Raw genomic sequence first — 20,160 nt, 5'->3', positions numbered from 1 at the left:
ATGTTATTTCCCATTAACCCATTCGAATTACATAAACCACTACATCATAATCTTGCCCTAGGGTTTTATCTCATTCAAAAGATCCACTGAGAAGGAGAGATGAAATAATGTGTAGACATAGAAACAGTATTTTTTCACATTGCCTATAACCACATCAGTAGCAGATACAACAGCTGTATAATAACCAAATATGCTAGAACCAACAGGCTCAGTATTTTTTTTAACTTTCAACCACGCACCAAACCTTTTTCCATGCACAATGCCCTCCCCAATTTCCCCCCAGACTTTATCCCCAGAAGGGGCTCATGAGAGCAGAGCTGCTCCCTATTTCCCCTGCATGTGAGCTTTTTCGGTATACAATCCAAGTGAGTTTGAAGCCTTTTAACCTCATGGTTAAGATGGTTGCTTCACAGCCCCATCTCAGCCCTTTCATTCCCTTTCCTTTCTGAATTCCAAAGATGCTTTTGTTCATGCAATTGCTTATATCACAACACTGCAACCTCTTGTACATTATCTCATCTTCTTTTTCCCACAGTCTCTCTGGAACTAACAGACAATACATTCTAATTCTAGCAACAAAACACAATACCCTTCTTCTTCCTTTATGCCTAAAACCTATAACTTCAAAACTTATGTGACTCCACATAGTGTGAGCATGGGAAAGCTTTATATTATTAGTGACTTACTAGACAAGATACAACTTCACATTGATAATGGTATTTATTCAATTGTTCCACACAATTGAAGTATCAACAGTCCACCACAAACCAAGATGCCTGATAACATGTAGTTTTTCACAAATGCCAACATTAATCTATTTAGTAGTTCCTTTCATTACCCTTCTACTTTACCTCTATATTTCCTATTAAAATATTAGTGCTTCCTCGTGATATTTTCTTCAATAACACTAGTGTTTTCTTTATATACTTCCAAGCAATTCATCAAATCAGCTGGAGTACAACCCTGAAAAGAATCTTCCCTAAGCATAGCTGACACCAAAATGGTAACAATAAAAGTTAACATCAAAGATACAATAATATTTCCATGCAAAAAATTAAATAACACTGTTTATATAAGAATACTTAAAATCCTACCACAAAATGAAGCCTAAATACAAGGTTTTGCTATTGAATCCATGCCAATTCATAGTAATTAACAAAATAAGCCACATTCTTTTAAATCCACTCTGACTTTTCTAATTCCCTATGAGTGTGCTCCACCTATTTACTCATAATATCTACAATATCTCCACAATATGGATAACTGATCATTCTCAACTTTTCCCCAAATGGCACATGTGTAAATGTAGCACTATCACTTAAAGCTATAAAAACAAGTAAAAAATAGAGGAATACTGCTTACCGGAGCCTCTTTTGGTCACAACCTTCAAACTCTGAGTAAAAGTAGCGTATAAGAGAATCAAGTGTGGAATCGGAGCTTTCATCTTCCAGCTCTTAAAGGCTGTTCCCTAAAGCAAAGATTAAAAAGAAGAAAAACATGCATGCTTTAAAAATAGATAGCAATATTATGAGTTTCATAACTTTGATCAAACACGATTGGTGCAATGAATTACACAAAAGGAAAGAATATAACCAGGATTTCTATTATATTGTCCCATATGTTGTGGTTCCTACGTTAAATCGAAACCAGTAATACCAAAATTATGCCTCCATAGCCCTCACCCCCAAAATGCTTTAAAATCTTATGTTAACTTGAGGTTTTGGATTTTTTACTTAAACTCCCTAGTTGTATTTAAATAAGTGGAAACAATCCCTTCAAAAGAATTATTTCACCAACAATTTATCTTAATATAAATCATCCAAACTGACATTTTTAACATTCCATGCTGCAATAGAATGTGGTTTTATTCAGTGTCATTCTTTCCAAGAGATTAAATCATAAACTGTATGCCTCTAAATATTTAATCATGATTTTATAATTGTCTTTCAAAAACCTCTAAAAGATACTTTAATATAATTTTAAGCCTTTTGTTTTTATTAAAAGAATGTATATTCTGGCCAGGCACAGTGACTCATGACTGTAATCCCAGCACTTTGGGAGGCTGAAGCAGGCAGATCCCTTGAGCCCAGGAGTTTGAGACCAGCCTGGGCAACATGGCAAAACCCCCATCACTACAAAAAAAAAAAATAGCTGGGTGTGATGGAGTGCACCTGTAGGCCCAGGTGCTTGGGAGGCTGATGTACGAGGATGGCTTGAGCCTGGGAGGTCAAGGCTGCAGTGAGCTGAGATTGTGTTACTGTACTCCAGACTGAGCAACAAAGGAAGAAGAAGGAAAAAGAAGAAACAACACTCAATGAAGCTACCAAAAAATCATTTATTTCTATTATAAGGCTTGCAGAGGGATATCAGAAGGGACACTAACACAGTGTGTTTGGATTTCTAAAGGAGAAACATTTCATTTGAAATTAAATAAATGAACATTGTCTTCCTCAGAAAATCATCCTTCTGTGTCTCAGCTTCATTGAGATATAATTCACAAAGTTGGATATATTTAAAATGTACAATGTGTTTTGATAGGCATATACACTGTGAAATGATTATCACAATAAAGTTAGCTAACACATACTTCAACTGACATAGTTGCTATATTTTTGTGTGTGGTAAGACTTAATATCTACCCTCAACAAATTTTAAGTATACAATGTAGTATCATTAACTATAGTCAACATGCTGTACATTAGATCCCCAGAATGTACTCATGGTATATCTGCAACTTTGTACCCTCTGACCAACATATCCCCATTTTTCGCCATCCTGTCCCAGCCCCTGGCAACCACCCATTCTACTCTCTGCTTCTTTTCTTTTTGTATAAGACTGAGATAGTAGAGCTGAGAGACTGAGTTTCAGAAAGTGGCAAATCAGAACACAGTTCAAATATATTGTAAACTTAAGACAGCACAAGTTTCTTTGCAAGACATTTGAGGACTGATCATATCCAGCTTTCAATCACTACAACTGTATTAAAGAGGAGAAAGCCAAAACTATCGTATTTTGCATTGTCCCAGAGCCTCATTCAGATACTTCTGAATGGTTTTAATTGGTTAATTTACTCACATTAATAAGTCTGTTAAAACACAATTTAATTCACAAAACAAAAGCAAAATCCATTCACTTGTGGCAAGGTGTCACCATCATTTTATTCAGAAAATCAGTGGATGTGTAAAATAGCATGGAAAATAATCTATTTTAATGGCAGCACCTTTAAGGGATGATAATCGCCGTAAGTTTTCTATCCAAAGACCTTAAGTTTACATAAAGACATAAATGAAACCTAATCCAAAGAGCTGATTCATCAGACACATCTGATGAACTGCCACATTACAGTACAAATCTGAGTCATGCATTCCTAAAACCCGAATCCCATTTCCCAGCCACCACACTAACTGGAGCTGCAGGAAATCTTCAAGTTGACGTCTTCAGCCTTCAAGTTAGCTATGAGAATCAGTTCCTCTTTGTGTGAGTTTAATCAGCACTGCCCAAGAAACTCCAGGACCCAACTATACATCAACTATACATCACAAGACCTTTCAGCTTAAGTATCTTACTACTTTACTCCTGTTCAAAATACTATTTCCTTACTCATTTCATTTCTATAAAGCATACAGGCTAGTTTGCAATTCTATTTCTTAAAATTAATTGGTATGGAAAGCATCAATTTGGTAATATCAAGATGCTTAATTGAATCTCTTGAAATTTTGTGTATTAGGGAACACAAAAAGAAATCCATAAAATTTCACAGACTTAACATTTTGGTCAATCTATAATAATCTTTTTACAAACTTCTTTGAGGAAGTTTGTTGTGTCTTAAATTGAAAAACAGATTAAATATATCTAGCCACAGAATACAAGCTTTGCTATCCTTGTTTCATAATCAAAATTTGTACCCAGAAATAGCAATACAAACTGTACATAATCATTTAGTGAGGTTCTCACATATTTTCTTATTGCTTACACTACTGGTGAACTAATTTCAAGAGGCCTTAATTTCTGGATAAAAGGACCTGAAACGACTTGCCTGTTTCCTGTCAATCCCATTCACCATTTGGCTTGACATAAACCACTACTTAACCTTACGCAGAATGAGCATATCACAATGGTTAAGAGCAGAAAGTCTATATATCCCAGCTTTGCCGCCTATCAACTGTGATTTGGAACAAATAACCTCTCTGTGACTAGTTTCTTCTTTTGCAAAATAAGTATTATAATAGTACATATAGCATAGTGCTTAGAACAGCACTGGCACAGTGAAAGACAAATCAAAGTTTCCAGGATTTTTGTTTGTTTGTTTGATTTTGAGACGGAGTCTCTCTCTGTCACTCAGGCTGGAGTGCAGTGGTGTGACCTCCGCTCACTGCAACCGCCACCTCCCGGGTTCAGATGATTCTCCTCTTTCAGCCTTCCAAGTAGCTGGGATTACAGGTGCCCGCCACCACACTCAGCTATTTTTTTAATTTTTAGTAGTTTCACTATGTTGGCCAGGCTTGTCTTGAACTCCTGACCTCAGGTGATCTTCCTGCCTTGGCCTCCCAAAGTGCTGGGATTACAGGCAAAGCTTCTGTTTTTATTGTTGTTATTGCAGTTAATTGTTATTATTTTTATTATTGTAAGTACTACTAATTAATTAATACTATTAATATCCACATTCTTTCCCTATGAAGTTTTCTGTGTATACCAGCTTTCTACTTGACAGGAAGGCCCTGAAGGGTAAATGTGAGTTTTAGGCAACTTTTTATTTGCAATGCTCAATGAATGCTAGCTGGAAAAAAATAAACAAATGAAAGACTGGATATGGTTGCCATTATATGCAGTTCAATTTTGATATTCAAACTCATCATTTGATAAACCCTTTTTGAGCATATACTAGGTCCAAGACGTTTTGCTATGATGCAGTGGGGACACAAAGACAATGCAATGGAGTCTAATCAAAAAGGCTCACAGACCAATAAAGGAAACAAATGCTTACCTATTTAATTAGACTGGCCCTGTTGCCATTTATTCAGTATAATGTGCTTAGAGAGTAGAGGAAGGAATCAATTAATTCTGCTCCAGGCTGGGTGTGGTGAAGTCAAAGGAAAGGGCGTCCAGGGGATGAAGTATTTCATCTAGATCATGAAGGACAGACTTTCTAAGGGAAAGGAAATTCTGGGTCCAGGACAAAGGACGAGTGAAATACTCAGTGTGGTAGGCAGAATATTGTCCCTTTCCTCTCACCAAACATGTCCAGGTCCCAGTCTCTGGAACTTGTGAATATGTTGCTCTACATAGCAAAGAGACTGTGTAGATGTGATTAAGTTAAGAATTCTGAGATGGGACAGAGTCATTCAGGTGTGCCCAAAGTAATCACAAACTCTCTTACAAAAGGAGAGCAAAAGAATCAGACTCAGAAAGAGAAAATACTAAATATATGGATGGAAACAAAGGTCAGAGGTTCAAGTGATGCACTGTGAAGGTGGAAGAACAGGCCATGAGACAATGAATGTTTGCGGCCCCTAAGAGCTGGAAAAGTCAAGGAAACAGATTTTCTCATACATTCTCCAGAAGAAAAGTAAGCATGCCAAACACCTTGATTTTAGACCCATTTTGAACATCTGATCTCCAGAATCATAAGATTTAAAAATTGGGTTATTTTAAGCCTCTGAGTTTGTGGTTACTTCTTAAAGCAGCAACAGGAAATGATTACAACATTGAAAACAAGCAATGATGTGTTTTGAATGTGGATATGGAATCCACAATTGAGGGTAGAGAAGTTGAGGATTGACTGGGGAATTCTGGATCACATATGTAAACAGGTGTGAAACGGCAAGTTTCAGGAATAAAGTGCAAATAGACCACAGGTTGTGGGTTGTAATAACATTTGAAGGCATCAATGCAGATAGACATTGTCAATGCAGGATTTTGACAAAACATCAATGGAAAACATTACAGGGGCATGAGGGAAAAATCCTCAACTTCTTATGCAACATCTTCATTCATGCTTTAACTTAATCATCCAAGATTATTTCATACAACTTTATTTTTTTATTTTTTATTTTTATTTATTTATTTATTTATTTATTTTATTTATTTTTTTTTTTGAGACAGAGTCTCGCTCTGTCACCCAGGCTGGAGTGCACTGACATCATCTCGACTCACTGCAAGCTCCGCCTCCCGGGTTCACACCATTCTCTTGCCTCAGCCTCCCGAGTAGTTGGGACTACAGGCACCCGCCACCACGCCAGGCTAATGTTTTTTGTATTTTTAGGAGAGATGGGGTTTCACCATGTTAGCCAGGATGGTCTCGATCTCCCTACCTCGTGATCCGCCCACCTCAGACTCCCAAGGTGCTGGGATTACAGGTGTGAGCCACCGCACTGGCACTACTTTATTTTTTTGTTACCTATTTCTTTAGTCATAAAAACATTTCTTCAGAATACACATGATAACTGACCTAAGATTCTGACCTACCTCCCTTTCACACAACCCTAAGATTCTTTGCTGTATAGACAATGAAGAGCCAATGGATGCTTTTAAGTGAATAATCTAAATTGTTTTATGTAGCATAGATTGAAGCTGGAAGGAAACAGCAGGCAGCAGAACTGAAAGAAGAGGAAGCGGGTAAGTCAATGCAGTAACATTGAATACTGAGAAAACAGAACAGATTTAAGTGGATTGTGGATCTGAGGTGTGTAGCTTGAGAAACTAAGTCTATCATGATATTATTTGCCAATATATAGAAATACAGAAGATTTTTTGGGCAATGAGGGTGGAGAAATATGCAAAATTATATTTGGGACATGTTTAGTTTAAATTGCCTATGAAATTTCCTGTTAAAACTTTCATGTAGTTTATTAAAAATATTAGCCAGGAGCTCAGTAGAGATGGAAGATAACACAACACTGTAATTGTAGCTGAAGTTAAGAACATGTATTAGGAAAAACAAGAAGGAAGCACAGATAAAGAAGAGAAGAAGGCTCACATTATCCACCCTGGGGCTTACAAATATTTATAGGACAGGCAAAATGAATCAAGAGGGAGAAAAAGTGAGAAAAGCAAGCCACAGAGAGAGTGTCAATCAGAAAATGTTGGGTAAAATAAGCAAGCAAGGAATTTAGGAATACAATCAGGAGAATTTATGTATTGTGAGAATAAAAAGAGACATCTGGGCCAGTGTTGATTGCTCGTGCCTGTAATCCTAAGACTTTGGGAGGCCAAGGCAGGAGGATCACTTAAGCCCAGGAGTTCAAGACCAGTCTGTGCAACACAGTAAGACCACCATCTCTACAAAAATATTTCAAAATTAGCCAGGTGTGGTAGCACATGCTGTACTCCCAGGTACTGGGGAGGCTGAGGTGGGTGGATCACCTGAGCCCCAGAGGTTGAGGCTGGAGTGAGTAGTGATTTTTTCACTACACTCTAACCTGGGCAACAGAGTGAGATCCTGTCTCAAAATAACAAAGACAACTGGCATCAGAGTTAAGATACTAATGACCGATCTTTTCGTTACACAAATGGGAGTATAAGTGGGCATAATCAAAAGAGTCCAACGTGGAAAATAAGTTGCATCTGCTTGTTTTTGAATGTTTTTCAAAAACAACATTCAAAACAATCAATGATGTGTTTTGAATGTGGATGTGGAATCCACAATTGAGGGTAGAGAAGTTGAGGATTGACTGGGGAATTCTGGATCACATATGTAAACTGAGGCAAGAGAAGTAGAGTCAGAGGAAGGAATTGAATCTAGAAGGAAGAGACATTAGTATGGGGAAGTTGAGACTCCTCCTTTTATAGGTAGAAAATAAAGTACAAATGGGTGAATATAAAGGTAAATTTGGAAGTGAAATGGACGGAAGCTGCACTCGTTTGTTTTATTCTCAACTATAAAGCAGGGAGAATATGTTTTAGAATCAGAAAAACCTGGATTATTGGCCTTATTTATGTTAAGGTAAGCAAGTTACTTCATCTTTATAAGCCCCAGTTTTCTCATCTACAAAGCATGGACATAAGTATCTGCCATATTTATTTCAGTTTTTACCTACTTTTCCCCAACATATCGAGGTAGCAAATACCTAATTCAAAGTTTCATAAGTCTTAAATAAAATACTTGTCTTTATGGTGACTATTAGTGTTTAACAATGGCGTTTAATTATAGACATTTTTTAATGCTAGCTCTTTTCTTATGCCTTCTTTCCACTCCTAGCTTGTATGTAATAATTAACTATGCTAAAAAATGATTCACTATATTTTACTTAATACTTAAAGTTTCAACATTACTATATTCAAGATTAAGGAAACCATTTTTTCACTCTAATCAAAAATTGAAGTATCCGTTTGTGCCTGACACAGATAAAGTACTTTTCCAGAAGTTCAATTTATATAAAGCAATGCATGTTAAAGTTTAGAGATAGATTTCCTATAGAGAAGATAAACAGAAGCTCTTAGACACTCTGCAACCATAAGTTACTAAAAGGCACAATATTTCAAATTAGTCACAGGGAAACTTGTGTCTAAATCATAAGCTTTGGCTATTACCTTGAGGAAATTAAACACAAATTATAAAGGTATGTATATATTTGTATTTTTAATTATACAGTGCCTATCATGATGCAGACGCTGTTCTAAATACTGTGGTACAAAATGATTAGGAAATGGTCACTGTGGCAAGAATTACATGGAAGAGAGACACGGAAATCAACAATTTTAGCAAAGGGATACATGGTATGAGAGACGACTTCTCAACAATCTATGGAACGTGCTCAGTGCAGCCTGAATAGGTCATGAAAACATTCACAGAAGAGGGTGGCATTCGGCTGACTCTAGAAGGAGAAGAGGGGATTCATTAATAACTAAGGTAGAAAGGGTTTAATAAATGGTGGGCAAGAGATTACGGGTAGAGTAGGACAGAAAGAGTACATGGTCCATTTGGAAAATCACAATGAAAATAAAGGTAAATACTTGACAATCTATTCAATATGGGTCGGGGAGTAGGTAGGGGGATATATTTAGATCATTGAAAACAAGTTTTAGGTCACTAAGATAATTTTTTCTAAATTGGCCCTTACAAAACTCTGTGAGAATTTTGTTTGTTTGTTTTCTTTTTAACACAATTCTAAACAAAAGACCATTAATTCCTATAGCACTTCTCTGACAAGGGAATGTTGACCTTCCAAATCTTACAACCAAGCTTCTAAACTGATCTCCAAAAGCTAATTCACAATATGACTAAAAAACCAAAGTGTCAATAAAAATCCGAAGTCATACGCTTCTTGGCAGATTACCCTACAAGGTGATAAAGAATATTATACTCACCAGTCAAATAATCTTATCCAAAATGCATCTGTGCCTTATTTAAATATTGTCCTGAGAATTAAACCCTGTGGAGTTCACTGTGGAGCAATCTAACATAAAATGCTGTGGAATGTCTTGCAAACCTATAGACTACAGGAGCTGTAAGCACAGTTACTAGGGGATAATTGGCACACCTACTGGGTGGCACCAGGTGAAGCTGAAAAGTTGTACAGGAACCTGGTAAGGAAAGGGTTGGCTTGACTCTCGAGATGTCCTGACTGTATGCTTGAGGAGGTTAAAAACCAACAGTGCTTAAAGAACAGACTGTCACAACCGGTTTTGTATTTTAAAGAGTTGATGAAACTTCCATCTAATCTATTAAGAAAAAAAAGAGCAATGATATAAACAAAATGAGAACTGAAGAAGTTATAAAATATACAATGATATAACATATTTAGAACACTTTGAAGTTTACTAAATCTGTAAATTTTACAGAATGGATGATTGGGGATAAAAATAACCAAAATTCATTAAACAGAAGAAAATTATGAATAAACCCAAAACCATTTAAAATCTCAAAATGCTATTAAAGTATAAACTCCAAAACTGTTAATTGAAGAAAATAATACAGATAAGTACTGCCAAACTTTCAAGAAACAGAGTCTGGTCCAAGGAACAGAAAACCACGGTTATGGTTATAAAAATAAAGAAAACCTTTTTTTTTTTTTAACTGACAAAGTGCTTTAAACTAATATAAAGAATGTGGGCAAGAATAGTTAATGTTACTATTTTCATTTAGCTTTGATCTGGAATTCCTAGGCGGTGACTGTAAATATAAATATTAGAGAAAGATAAATGCAAGATTTTTATTATTAGTAGGGCATGGTGATAAAAAGTTAGAAAACTTTATTTATTCCATTATAAATTCATGCAAATAATATGCTCCAGGATTAAAATATTGAGTACTTTGTCAATTTTGCCATAAAATGTCAAATTTTTCCAAATTGGGAATATGCACTTCTAGTCAAAATTCAAATGGAATATTTATTGTTTTTTAGAACATAAAAATATAAATTTTACAAGGAAAGTTAAAAGTCAAATATAAATTAGCAAACATATTTCCAACATACATATCAATAGGCTAGTGCCCATATAATATAAAGAATGCTTACAAATCGATTGGGAAAATTAGCAAAGGGAATGAATATAGAAAATGAACAAATCAAGTAAATAGGTAATACACAGAAGACATACAAAAGTCAAGTTTTAATTTCTTTTTAAATTATACTTAATACTACATTCATTTATTATAATCCAGTTAGTCAATAAATGCTTTAAGATAAAGTATTTTTTACAGTTTAAACAAGATAAGTATTTAAGAAGAGCAATACACTAATTAGCTTGATTCAATCATTCCACATTCTATACATACATAATGGTATCACTCTGTACCTGATAAATATATACAAGTATAATTGTCAATGTTCAATAAAATGTTAAAAAGGAAATTAAACAAAAGAAATCATGATAAACTAGCTTGGGTTAGATTTCGTATTCTAGTCAGAGCTTAGTATCATAGGGTTTTAATCAAAAACCATGTGAACAACAATATAAAGACATTGTCAAGACTGCTAAATAAGAGATCAGTGGAACTGCAAAGGTGCATAGAAAAAGTCCATTTCCATAACATCATCGTCAACAGGAGCAACTAAATGTATTTTGAGACACTAGGTCTTTCTCTCAGATTTGGCAAAGCAGAGAAACTACCCATCTTAGGGGAATAGTGGCTAGGAAAAGGCTTCAATCAAGGTCATTAAAAACTAATGGAACCATCCCTTGCAAAATCTAGAGTTGCCTAATGTAATCAATACGGTTTAGAAAATCCCTGGCACTAGCCGATGCTTGTCTGTGCAGACAAACCTGAAGAAATATACAATGAAAGTGGTTAAGTGCACACACTCAGGAGTAAAAGTGCTTGTATTTGAAACCCAGCTCCACTTCTTACTAGCTATGCAAACTTGGACAAATTACTAACACTTAACGTTACAATATCTAATACCTGATTTTCTTCATCTCTAAAATGGCCAGATGAATAGTCTGTATCTCAAAGGATTACTGCACACATTGAATACAATAATGTATGATTACCCTGAAACACTGGTGTCTAGTTGGATCTGTATTACCTTTTATTTTTATAAGCCACAGAATATTAACAGGGCTATGCTGATAACTGTAGCATTAACTGAATTAATTTATATAATAACTCCAAACTTAAATTACTGGGAATTACTAGGGAAATTGATATGTTTCATATGCTGCCAGAAAATTCTGTGAAATTCAATACAGCTCACACTTATTTGGTGGCAAGAAAAAATACCGTAAATGGATGAACCTGACTAGCTAAAATGGAAAGTGCACTGTGCTCAAGAATAGAGAGCATGAATAAAAACACTACACAGCTTCCATCCGCCACTTTTCTAATTCACCTTTCTTACACCTTTCGTATTCATCATGCCCTTCACTGTAATTCAGCTCAAAAAGCCCATACCAAAGAAACTTTTTGGGTTCTAAAGTCAGCAGATTGGATGAGGCAAGCGACAGAGCCAGGGAGGAAAAGCAAATATATTCCATCATTGCCCTTGCAGGCTGTAAACATGATCCTAGCTGAGTGAATTTGCCCTCTTTGTGAGTTCTCCCTGCCAATATATTTAACGAATAGTTGGATAAACCTGACTCTTACCACATTTCTGTGTGTTTACAATTCAGCACATTGAGGAATTTCTTATTTATTGCAACTCTCAAGAAAAAGTGGCATTATGCTAATTAGAGCTCTAATATATGATGTTTGTTACATGTGGCAAATTTTTTAGTTTTATTTTTCCAGTTAAACTCTATATACCCATAACCATAACAACTTACGAGTATGGAAATGGCCGTCAGCCTCCAGGAGGCTGGGATCGTGGGAGAAAAGCTAAGGCAGTGATTTTCAGCCTTGGCTGAAGGTTGGGATCACCTGGGGAGATTTCAAAGACACTGATGACCCACCTGATGCCAAAACTGCTGGTCCATGCACCACACTTTTGAAAAGCAAAGGTCCAAGCAATAATACTGTTTCTTAAAATTACCTATGGCAGGGTTTCTCAAAGATGGTATTATTAACCTTGTGAGGTGGATTATTCATCACTGGGGAGGTGGACTGTCCTGTGCATTGTAGGACATTTAGCAGCATCCATGGCCTGTATTCACTAGATACCAGTAGCACCTTCACCTAGTTGTCACAAGCAAAAATATCTCCTAATGTTCCAGATAATCAGGGGCATGGCTGGTATGCTCAGATCACAAGTTTAATCACTATTACAATAATGAGCTTTATCAAACAAAACAAAATTCCGTTCTGAGGCCATGGAGTACAGAAAAACTAGTTACCTTTTATAAAAGAGCTCCATAGTCACCCCACGGTTATTCAGTGAGAACAGGAGCACTGAAGCTTCAAGGAAAAGAAATATAAGTACTTGTCTTATGTGCCAGTGTGTCAATAGAATCCTCTTATAAAGGAAAAAGCAATAATAAAATGTATTTGTATCAAATTAACTGTTAAAATTAAAAGATAGTGACTGCATTTGTGCTAGACAGAATAATGGCTTGCAAAGATATCCATACCCTAATCTCCGGAACTTATGAACATGTTACCTAACATGTCAAAAGGAACTTTGTAGATGTGATTCAGTGAAGAATTTTGAGATAAGATTATTACAGATTACATGGTGGGCTCAATGTAATCACAAAGGTCCTTAAAAGAGAGTAGCAGGGGTGTCAAAGTTAGGGAGAAGGCCATATGATGATGGAAGTAGACATTAGACTGATGAAGGCATGAGCCAAGGAATTCCATCAACGACTAGGAACTAGAAGATGCAAGCAACAGATTCTCCCCTAAAGCCCTAGAAGACCCAGCCCTGCCAATGCCTTGATTTTAGCTCCATAAATTATATTTTACACTTCTGATCTACAGAACTGTAAAAGGATAAATCTATGTTGTTTTGAGCCACTAAGTTTGTGATACCCTGTTACAGCAGCAATAGGAAGCTAGTAAAATATCTGAAAAGCCAGAAAGCTAACAGGAATATTTTTGTTTATCATTAGCATTTACAGATAATTGTGATACTATCTACAAGTTCGTATCTAATTTTTCACATTCTGTTTTAAATGCCTATAAATAATAAGCATTATTAATAACTGTCAACATTTGTTGAACACTTTCTACGTGCCAGGCATGTATCTGAGCACTTTATATGTACTATCTTATTAATCCTTAGAAATTATTAACCAGGTAATGCTACTGTTGTCTATTTAGAGTATCTTTCCCAAGGTCATGCAGCTAGACAATTAGGTTCTATGTTTTCTACTGACAATAATTTAAATAGTCAATGATAAATTAAAAAGTTCTGAGACCTTAGATGCAAATATATACACAAAAAAGGACATAAATTATCTATATCCAATGTTCAACCTGTAGTCTATACTACTATTTCTCTGGAAGCTGTGGGCTTGCAAAGTCTCTTCATGGACTGAAATTCTAAGTGATATTTATGTGACTTTCAACTAGGTATTGGCTATAGTCACTCAGCTCAAAGATTTTCACTATCTGAGGTTCCTGCTTTATTGCAGGAGCTGCACTATCTCCTCAAAGAGAATATAAATTGCTTTATGTCTGTTTGATCTTGTTGCTTCTTAACTTCCCAGTACTTAGCATATGGTTTTCCCTGCTTGGAGTTCTAAGAATTGACTTCTAAGATTGACTGTTCTTCCCACCACATCTAGAAATACTACACATTAGTTCTTACCACCTCCACAAGTTCAGAAGATCAGAGGTGAATTAGCATTCTACTTTCCAGAATCTACTTACCTGTTATGCATATATCATCTTGCTCTTTTAGGTTATAATGGGGACATAAATTCATTGACCAACATATTCCATGCGCTGTCCTAGATATTAGGGTACTAGAGACATAAGAAGAAACAGGACAGACCCATATCCTATCTTCATCAAGCTTACGTTCTTGCCAGGGAAAACATGAGTGAACAAGTAAGAAATATATTTCAGTTAATATACACTATGAGGGTAAAGAGTCATGGAGTACAGAAGTTAATATTTTAAATTCTCCAAGAAGTTGTCTGTAACTTAGGACTTAAATCATGAGGAGAAGGCAATCACAGGTGGATACAGGAGAAAAATTCCAAAAAAATATAAAAGCATATGCAAAGGTCATAAGAACAGGACAAGCTTGGCATAGTTGTACAACATAAATTAGGCCAATGTGGTGGGAGTAGATTGAATAAGGGAGAGAGTGGAACTAAGTGAGGCATAAAGAATAGGCTGAGGCCAATTCATGTAAAGGCTTATTAACAGAATATTTTGTATTTTATTTTATTTGCAGTAAAAAGCCATTTGTAGTTTAAGGCAGGGGACTGTTGCAGGTTGAACTGTCATCTAAAAAGATATGTTGAAATTCTAACTCTGAGTACCTATATATGTGACCTTGGAAAGAGTGGCTTTGCAGATAAAAACAAGTTAAGATGGGGTCATAACAGATTGGGGTGTACACTAAATCCAATTACTGTATCCTTATAAGAAGAGACACAAACTAACACTCATCAGGAGGAAGGCCAAATGACAATGGAGGCAGAGACTGGAGTGAAGTAGCTACAAGCCAAGGAAAGCCAAAGATTGCTGGTAACCACTAGAAACCAGGAAGAGGCAAGAAAGAATCAACCCCTAGAGACTTCTGCAAGAGCATGGCCTTGCTAACATCTTGATATTTGACTTCTAGCCTCTAGAACTGTGAAAGAATAAATTTCTGCTCTTTTAAGCTACCCTGTTTGTGGTAATTTGTTATGGCAGCCCTAGGAGACAAATACAGGTACTAATAAGATAATATATATTTTTAACAAGTTCACTTGTACTATAATGGAGCAAAAGAAAGGAAGAAAAGATATTAATAAGGTAGAATGCTAATGCAGTAGTTCAGCCAAGAATTTATACTGTCTTAGACTACAATTTTAAGTAAGGTAATGATCGAAGGTCATCAGACTTGGTGAATAATTTTTAGATAACTGTAATACGAGTTACTAATATATTGGGTGTGGGTGGTGAGTAAAAGAGAAATCAAAGATGACTTCCAGGTTTGGTCAGAGAATAAAGTGCTACCATTTACTGAGATGAGGAAGGCTAGGAGCATAGAAAGTTTGAGAAGTTAGGAAGTCGTTTTGTTTTGGATAAAGTTCGAGATGCTTTTATCATACCATACATGGCCCTTGCCTCTTGTTATTCATTACCTTGTGTAATCCCCTACCTTTGAGTGTGAGATGGACCTATTGACTTGGTAATAAGGCAACAGTGATGGTATGTCATTTCTGAGATTAAATTATAAAATACTGGCCCACCTTTTGCTGACATTTTCTCATTTACTCACTTTGATGAAGCCAGCTGGCATACTGAGAGCTGCCATATGGAAAAGACCATGTGGCAAGAAAATGCAGGTGGCTCAATTTTCAAGGGACTGAAATTTATAAACTACCATTGAGTGAACCTGAAAGTGGATCCTGCCCCAATCAGACCCTGAGATGACTGCTACCCCATCCAATACATTGACTCCAGCCTTGTTAGAGATCCTGAGCCAGAGGACCTGGATAATCCATGCCCAGATTCCTGGCCCACAGAAAGTATGATATAGTAGATGCTATTGCTTGAAGACACTAAGGTGTGGATAACTTTTTATGCAGCAATAGATAACTAATACAGATGGAAATGATATAAGATAAATCTAATCTGCAGGTATATATTTAGGAGTCATCAACAGGCAGATTTTATTTAAAGCCAAAAAGCTAAATGCAGTCAACTAAAGAGGGAAAAATATAAAGGAGGGCTCGGGATTGAGGTCTTGAACTACAACATAATGAGAACAAACCGTAAAAAAGAATCAGTAAAGTAAATTAGAAAGTAATGAGGTAGGCGTAAAACCAGAAAAAGGTTTGAAATGAAAGTTGTGGTCAACTGGGTCAAATTATATAAAGGGTCAGCTAAGGTGAGAACTGAGAATTGACCATCGGATTTGGTAAACAATGTTCATTAGTAACTTTAACATGGACATTTTGCAGGGAACAGAAATCTCATTGTTTTGACTAAGGAGATAATGCAATGTGAGAGCGCAAAGATACTATATACAGGTAACTTTTAGACAGATATTTCTGTGAAGTCAATAGGGCCATAGCATGAGGGGACATTTTACTTAACGTGTGAAAAAAGCTACATTTGTATACTCATGGGGATGACTTTATATTGAGAGATAAATTGGTGATATGGAAGAGGAGACAATTGAAGGAGCAGTCTTCAAGAGATCACTGGAAAACATAACTTTCGGAGTTGGCTTTAGATAGTAGCAGAGTTCGTCTACTCTGAATAGAGGTAAACGTAGAGTGGTACATTTAGTGACAGAAATATGAGCTTGTTCTATTTCAATGCATCATTTGTAAAATAATAAGAAATGGGAGGAAAGGTAAGTTGATTGTTTCACAGCTGAGTGTCCAGGGTGTGCAAAGAGAGTAAGAAGTTTAAAGATAGAGGAGAATGAACAAAATAATATCTCAAAGAGTGGTAAAATGAATGTCAAAGAGAAGTAAAAGGATTGTGTGATTCCAGGCATGGTGGCTGACTCTTGTAATCCAAGTGTTTTGGTAGGCCAAAGTGGGAGAATCACTTAAGGCCAGGATTTCAAGACGAGCCTGGGCAAGAAAGTGAGACCCTGTCTGTTCAAAAAACCAACAAAAGAAATTAGCTGGGCATGCTGGTGCACACCTGTAGTCCCAACTACTAGGAAGGTTGAAGTGGGTAGATATCTTGAGCCCAGGAGTTGGAGGCTGCAGTGCACTATGATCACACCACTGCACTCCAGCCTGAGTGACAGAGCGAACCTTGTTTCTTCAAAGTGAGACAGAAAGAGAGAGAGAGAGGTAAGAAAAAAGGATTATTTGACACCATTTCAGGTTCATTGGAGATACGTGATCACAAAGACTAAGTCAGAAAGGTAATGTGATTAATTAATGCTCAACAACTTAGGTGAAGGTGAGGAGCAGGTAGATAGCTGAATTTAATTCAGGTTGGAGTTATTTTCCCCAAGTGAGTATAACAGAAAAATAGAAGGGCAAGTTTTAGAGTGTTAAGGGTTTAATAGGTTGTCATAGTGCTGGATCATGAAAATGCACCAATGAATTGTTCATGTATATACTGTCCATGCCAGAATCATATTTTGTCTAACAGTTTAGACCTGCCAATATAGTGTCATGCTAATTGAAAGCTAACTTGGTTCAAGTAGTCCCACAGAACAGTTTCATGATAATGATTAAGAAGCAGACACGCATAATTTGACAGACTGAGAAAACCCAGTTCCCTTTAGCTGCATATATTTTAACTCCCTAGGTAATATTTCCAATGTTTACACTTAAGAAAAATGTTTTACAGCATGATGGGGTCAAAATACCCTCACATTTCCTGGCCGAAAGCTAGTCTGCCACTCCCTCCATGTTAACTTCAATGCAAACTATGGGCTTGACACTGTAAATTAACAGGATTTAAGCTTACTCCTGGAAAAACAGGGACAATTTTAAACTCCAGTAGTAGTTTATTGCAATCATACCAGCAGAAAAGCTAATTTTGAGAAACCTATGGGCTTTAAGGAGAATAGATTTTTTAAAAGTTTCTCATCAACATCATGCAGAGAACCATGTGATCAACTATTTACTACACAAAATATGTATCTGAAATGTTCTAGGGTGCAACATGATAAAGAACCACATTAATGTTATCATCCCAGTAGTAAGAGCTCACTTTCCCTGTTGAGAGCATTTCTCACCAGACTCCATCATCCCTCTCTTTTTCATCTACCAATAATGAAACGTTTCGAGAGAAAGGGTTAGAAAGCGCTCTTAATCCATACTTGTCAGTTAACAGTGAAACCACTGGTTTTTCACCCAGTATTTAACATTTATTTTCTGTAAAAGTTGTTTCCAAAAGCTAGACTAGATTCTCTCTAGTAATTTTCAACCCTTTAGAATGCGTAATGGTATGATCCATTGGCCTACATTATATGTGATTATATTTAAATGAGATACATATTAATTACTGTTTTTAAAAGTTTATTTACCTAACAGAAAAAACTTTCAAAATATCAAGTCTGAGTAAGAACATTAAAAAGATGTCCTTGGAAGGCATTTCCCAAGATCATTCTATCAATGCAGGTTCTGCCTTTGCTCCTAACAGGTTCTCCATTAAAGGATGACAGGTTTGGGAGAATTCCAAATCTTCTGAACTACAATATATGTGCTTTGCTCCATTCCATTCTTGTTTTTCCAGCCACTTCACTTAAAAATTTAATTCACAGTGACTGACACTCTCACTGAAATTTGTCTGCAACTAATATATTCTAGCAGCTACTATCATGCATTTATTCTCTTCTCTTTGCTCACTTCGACTTTCTCCCCTAAAGACACTGCTTATTAGAAATTTGCTTGGTTGACTATTTTCCTGCCAAAAGCTACAGATTCTAATTAAGTAACGCAGAGGAAAGCAGTCGTAACGAAAAGCTAAATTACAAGACCTTGAGAATGCAATCGTTTCCAGGTGGGGTATGACAGTGGAGATGGTGGAAACTTCTATTGGCCTCTCGGAAGAGACAGAGTGGGACAGTTAAAAAGCCTGCTGCCCTTTGTGTCTTAAGTCCTGGGCTTGACTCCCAGCTATGTTACTTCAGGTAAATAAGTTAATATCCTGCAACTGATTTTCTTCACAAGAATGGCAAACATAATAATGGTCTCGCCTATCTCAAAATACTTTGTGATGTAAAATGCTACCCTTATTTTCTCTATGCCTATCATGCATTCCATGTGTGGAATACTAACACTGGACATTGACTGGAAAACAATACTTTGGAAATGCATCATTTCACTGAATACTTCCACTGACCTGCATTTATATCCAACCATTTTCAACAGACATGATATAACATCTTCATTGATCCTCATATTGTAGATGGAGAAACTAAGGTCAAATAATCTGTACTTCAATGACTTACAAAAATATGCATACAAAGGATAGCTCTAACATACCAATCAAAAGGATCATCCATAATTCTTTAGTTTTCAAAGATCAATAGTACTGTTTCCTACCTAAATGTTGGTGGCTGGAGATATACAAAAGGCAGAGCTGCATGTGTAAATCATCATGCAAGGCAGTATCATACCACTAAGAGCTAGAAAGTATTCTCAATTTCTTTGCATATGTTCACACATGTCAGCAAGATTGCATCTAAAAACTATTATATATGTTGGAAGGATAGCACTTTAAGTCCAGAGAAAAGGTTACCCTTTGCAAAAGCGACAACAATTTGAAGAAATAACACCTTGTTCTTAAGTCCTTTCCAAACTCTATTATTTTAATTAAACTAATCAACTCAACCACACAGACTGATGAAGTTTGAACTTGAGGGTCCTTAAATTACACAGGCCTCTTTTAAAGCCCTGTACTTACTTTGTGGTGGTAATTTTACATCCTTTCTTCTTACAGAGTAGAGCCAAACCTGTAAAAGCTTCAGGGCCCATCAAAACTAGATCCTCCCCAGCTCACCATATGCACTTAAATTACTCACTACCATACTTCTTTCAAGTTGACTAAACATTTTCACTCTGTTAGAGACCCCAAAACATGAAAATATAATGAAATAACAAAGTTTTATTCACCATTTGGTGAAAACAGTCCTACATGGATTGCCAGATTGATAATTACACCATAGACTTTTGGAAAGCAGTGTCAATATATGGAATAAT

At 36.2% G+C, this 20,160-nt stretch overlaps 1 protein-coding gene across 1 annotated transcript in view; it reads right to left on the bottom strand.

Moving 5' to 3' along the window:
* IL1RAPL1 (interleukin 1 receptor accessory protein like 1) overlaps window positions 1–20,160 on the bottom strand; it is a 1,418,294-nt gene that overhangs the window by 1,209,805 nt on the left and 188,329 nt on the right. Inside the window, exon 2 of the mRNA XM_005593223.5 lies at window positions 1,363–1,468. Coding sequence (XP_005593280.1) covers window positions 1,363–1,444 — 82 coding nt within the window. The 5' untranslated portion in view covers window positions 1,445–1,468. The remainder of the gene's footprint in view (window positions 1–1,362; window positions 1,469–20,160) is intronic.

The sequence above is a fragment of the Macaca fascicularis genome, chromosome X (assembly GCF_037993035.2).
Source record: "Macaca fascicularis isolate 582-1 chromosome X, T2T-MFA8v1.1".
Taxonomy (NCBI): domain Eukaryota; kingdom Metazoa; phylum Chordata; class Mammalia; order Primates; family Cercopithecidae; genus Macaca; species Macaca fascicularis.
The sequence above is the reverse complement of the archived record's forward strand: the minus strand, read 5'-3'. Positions and strand labels throughout refer to the sequence as shown.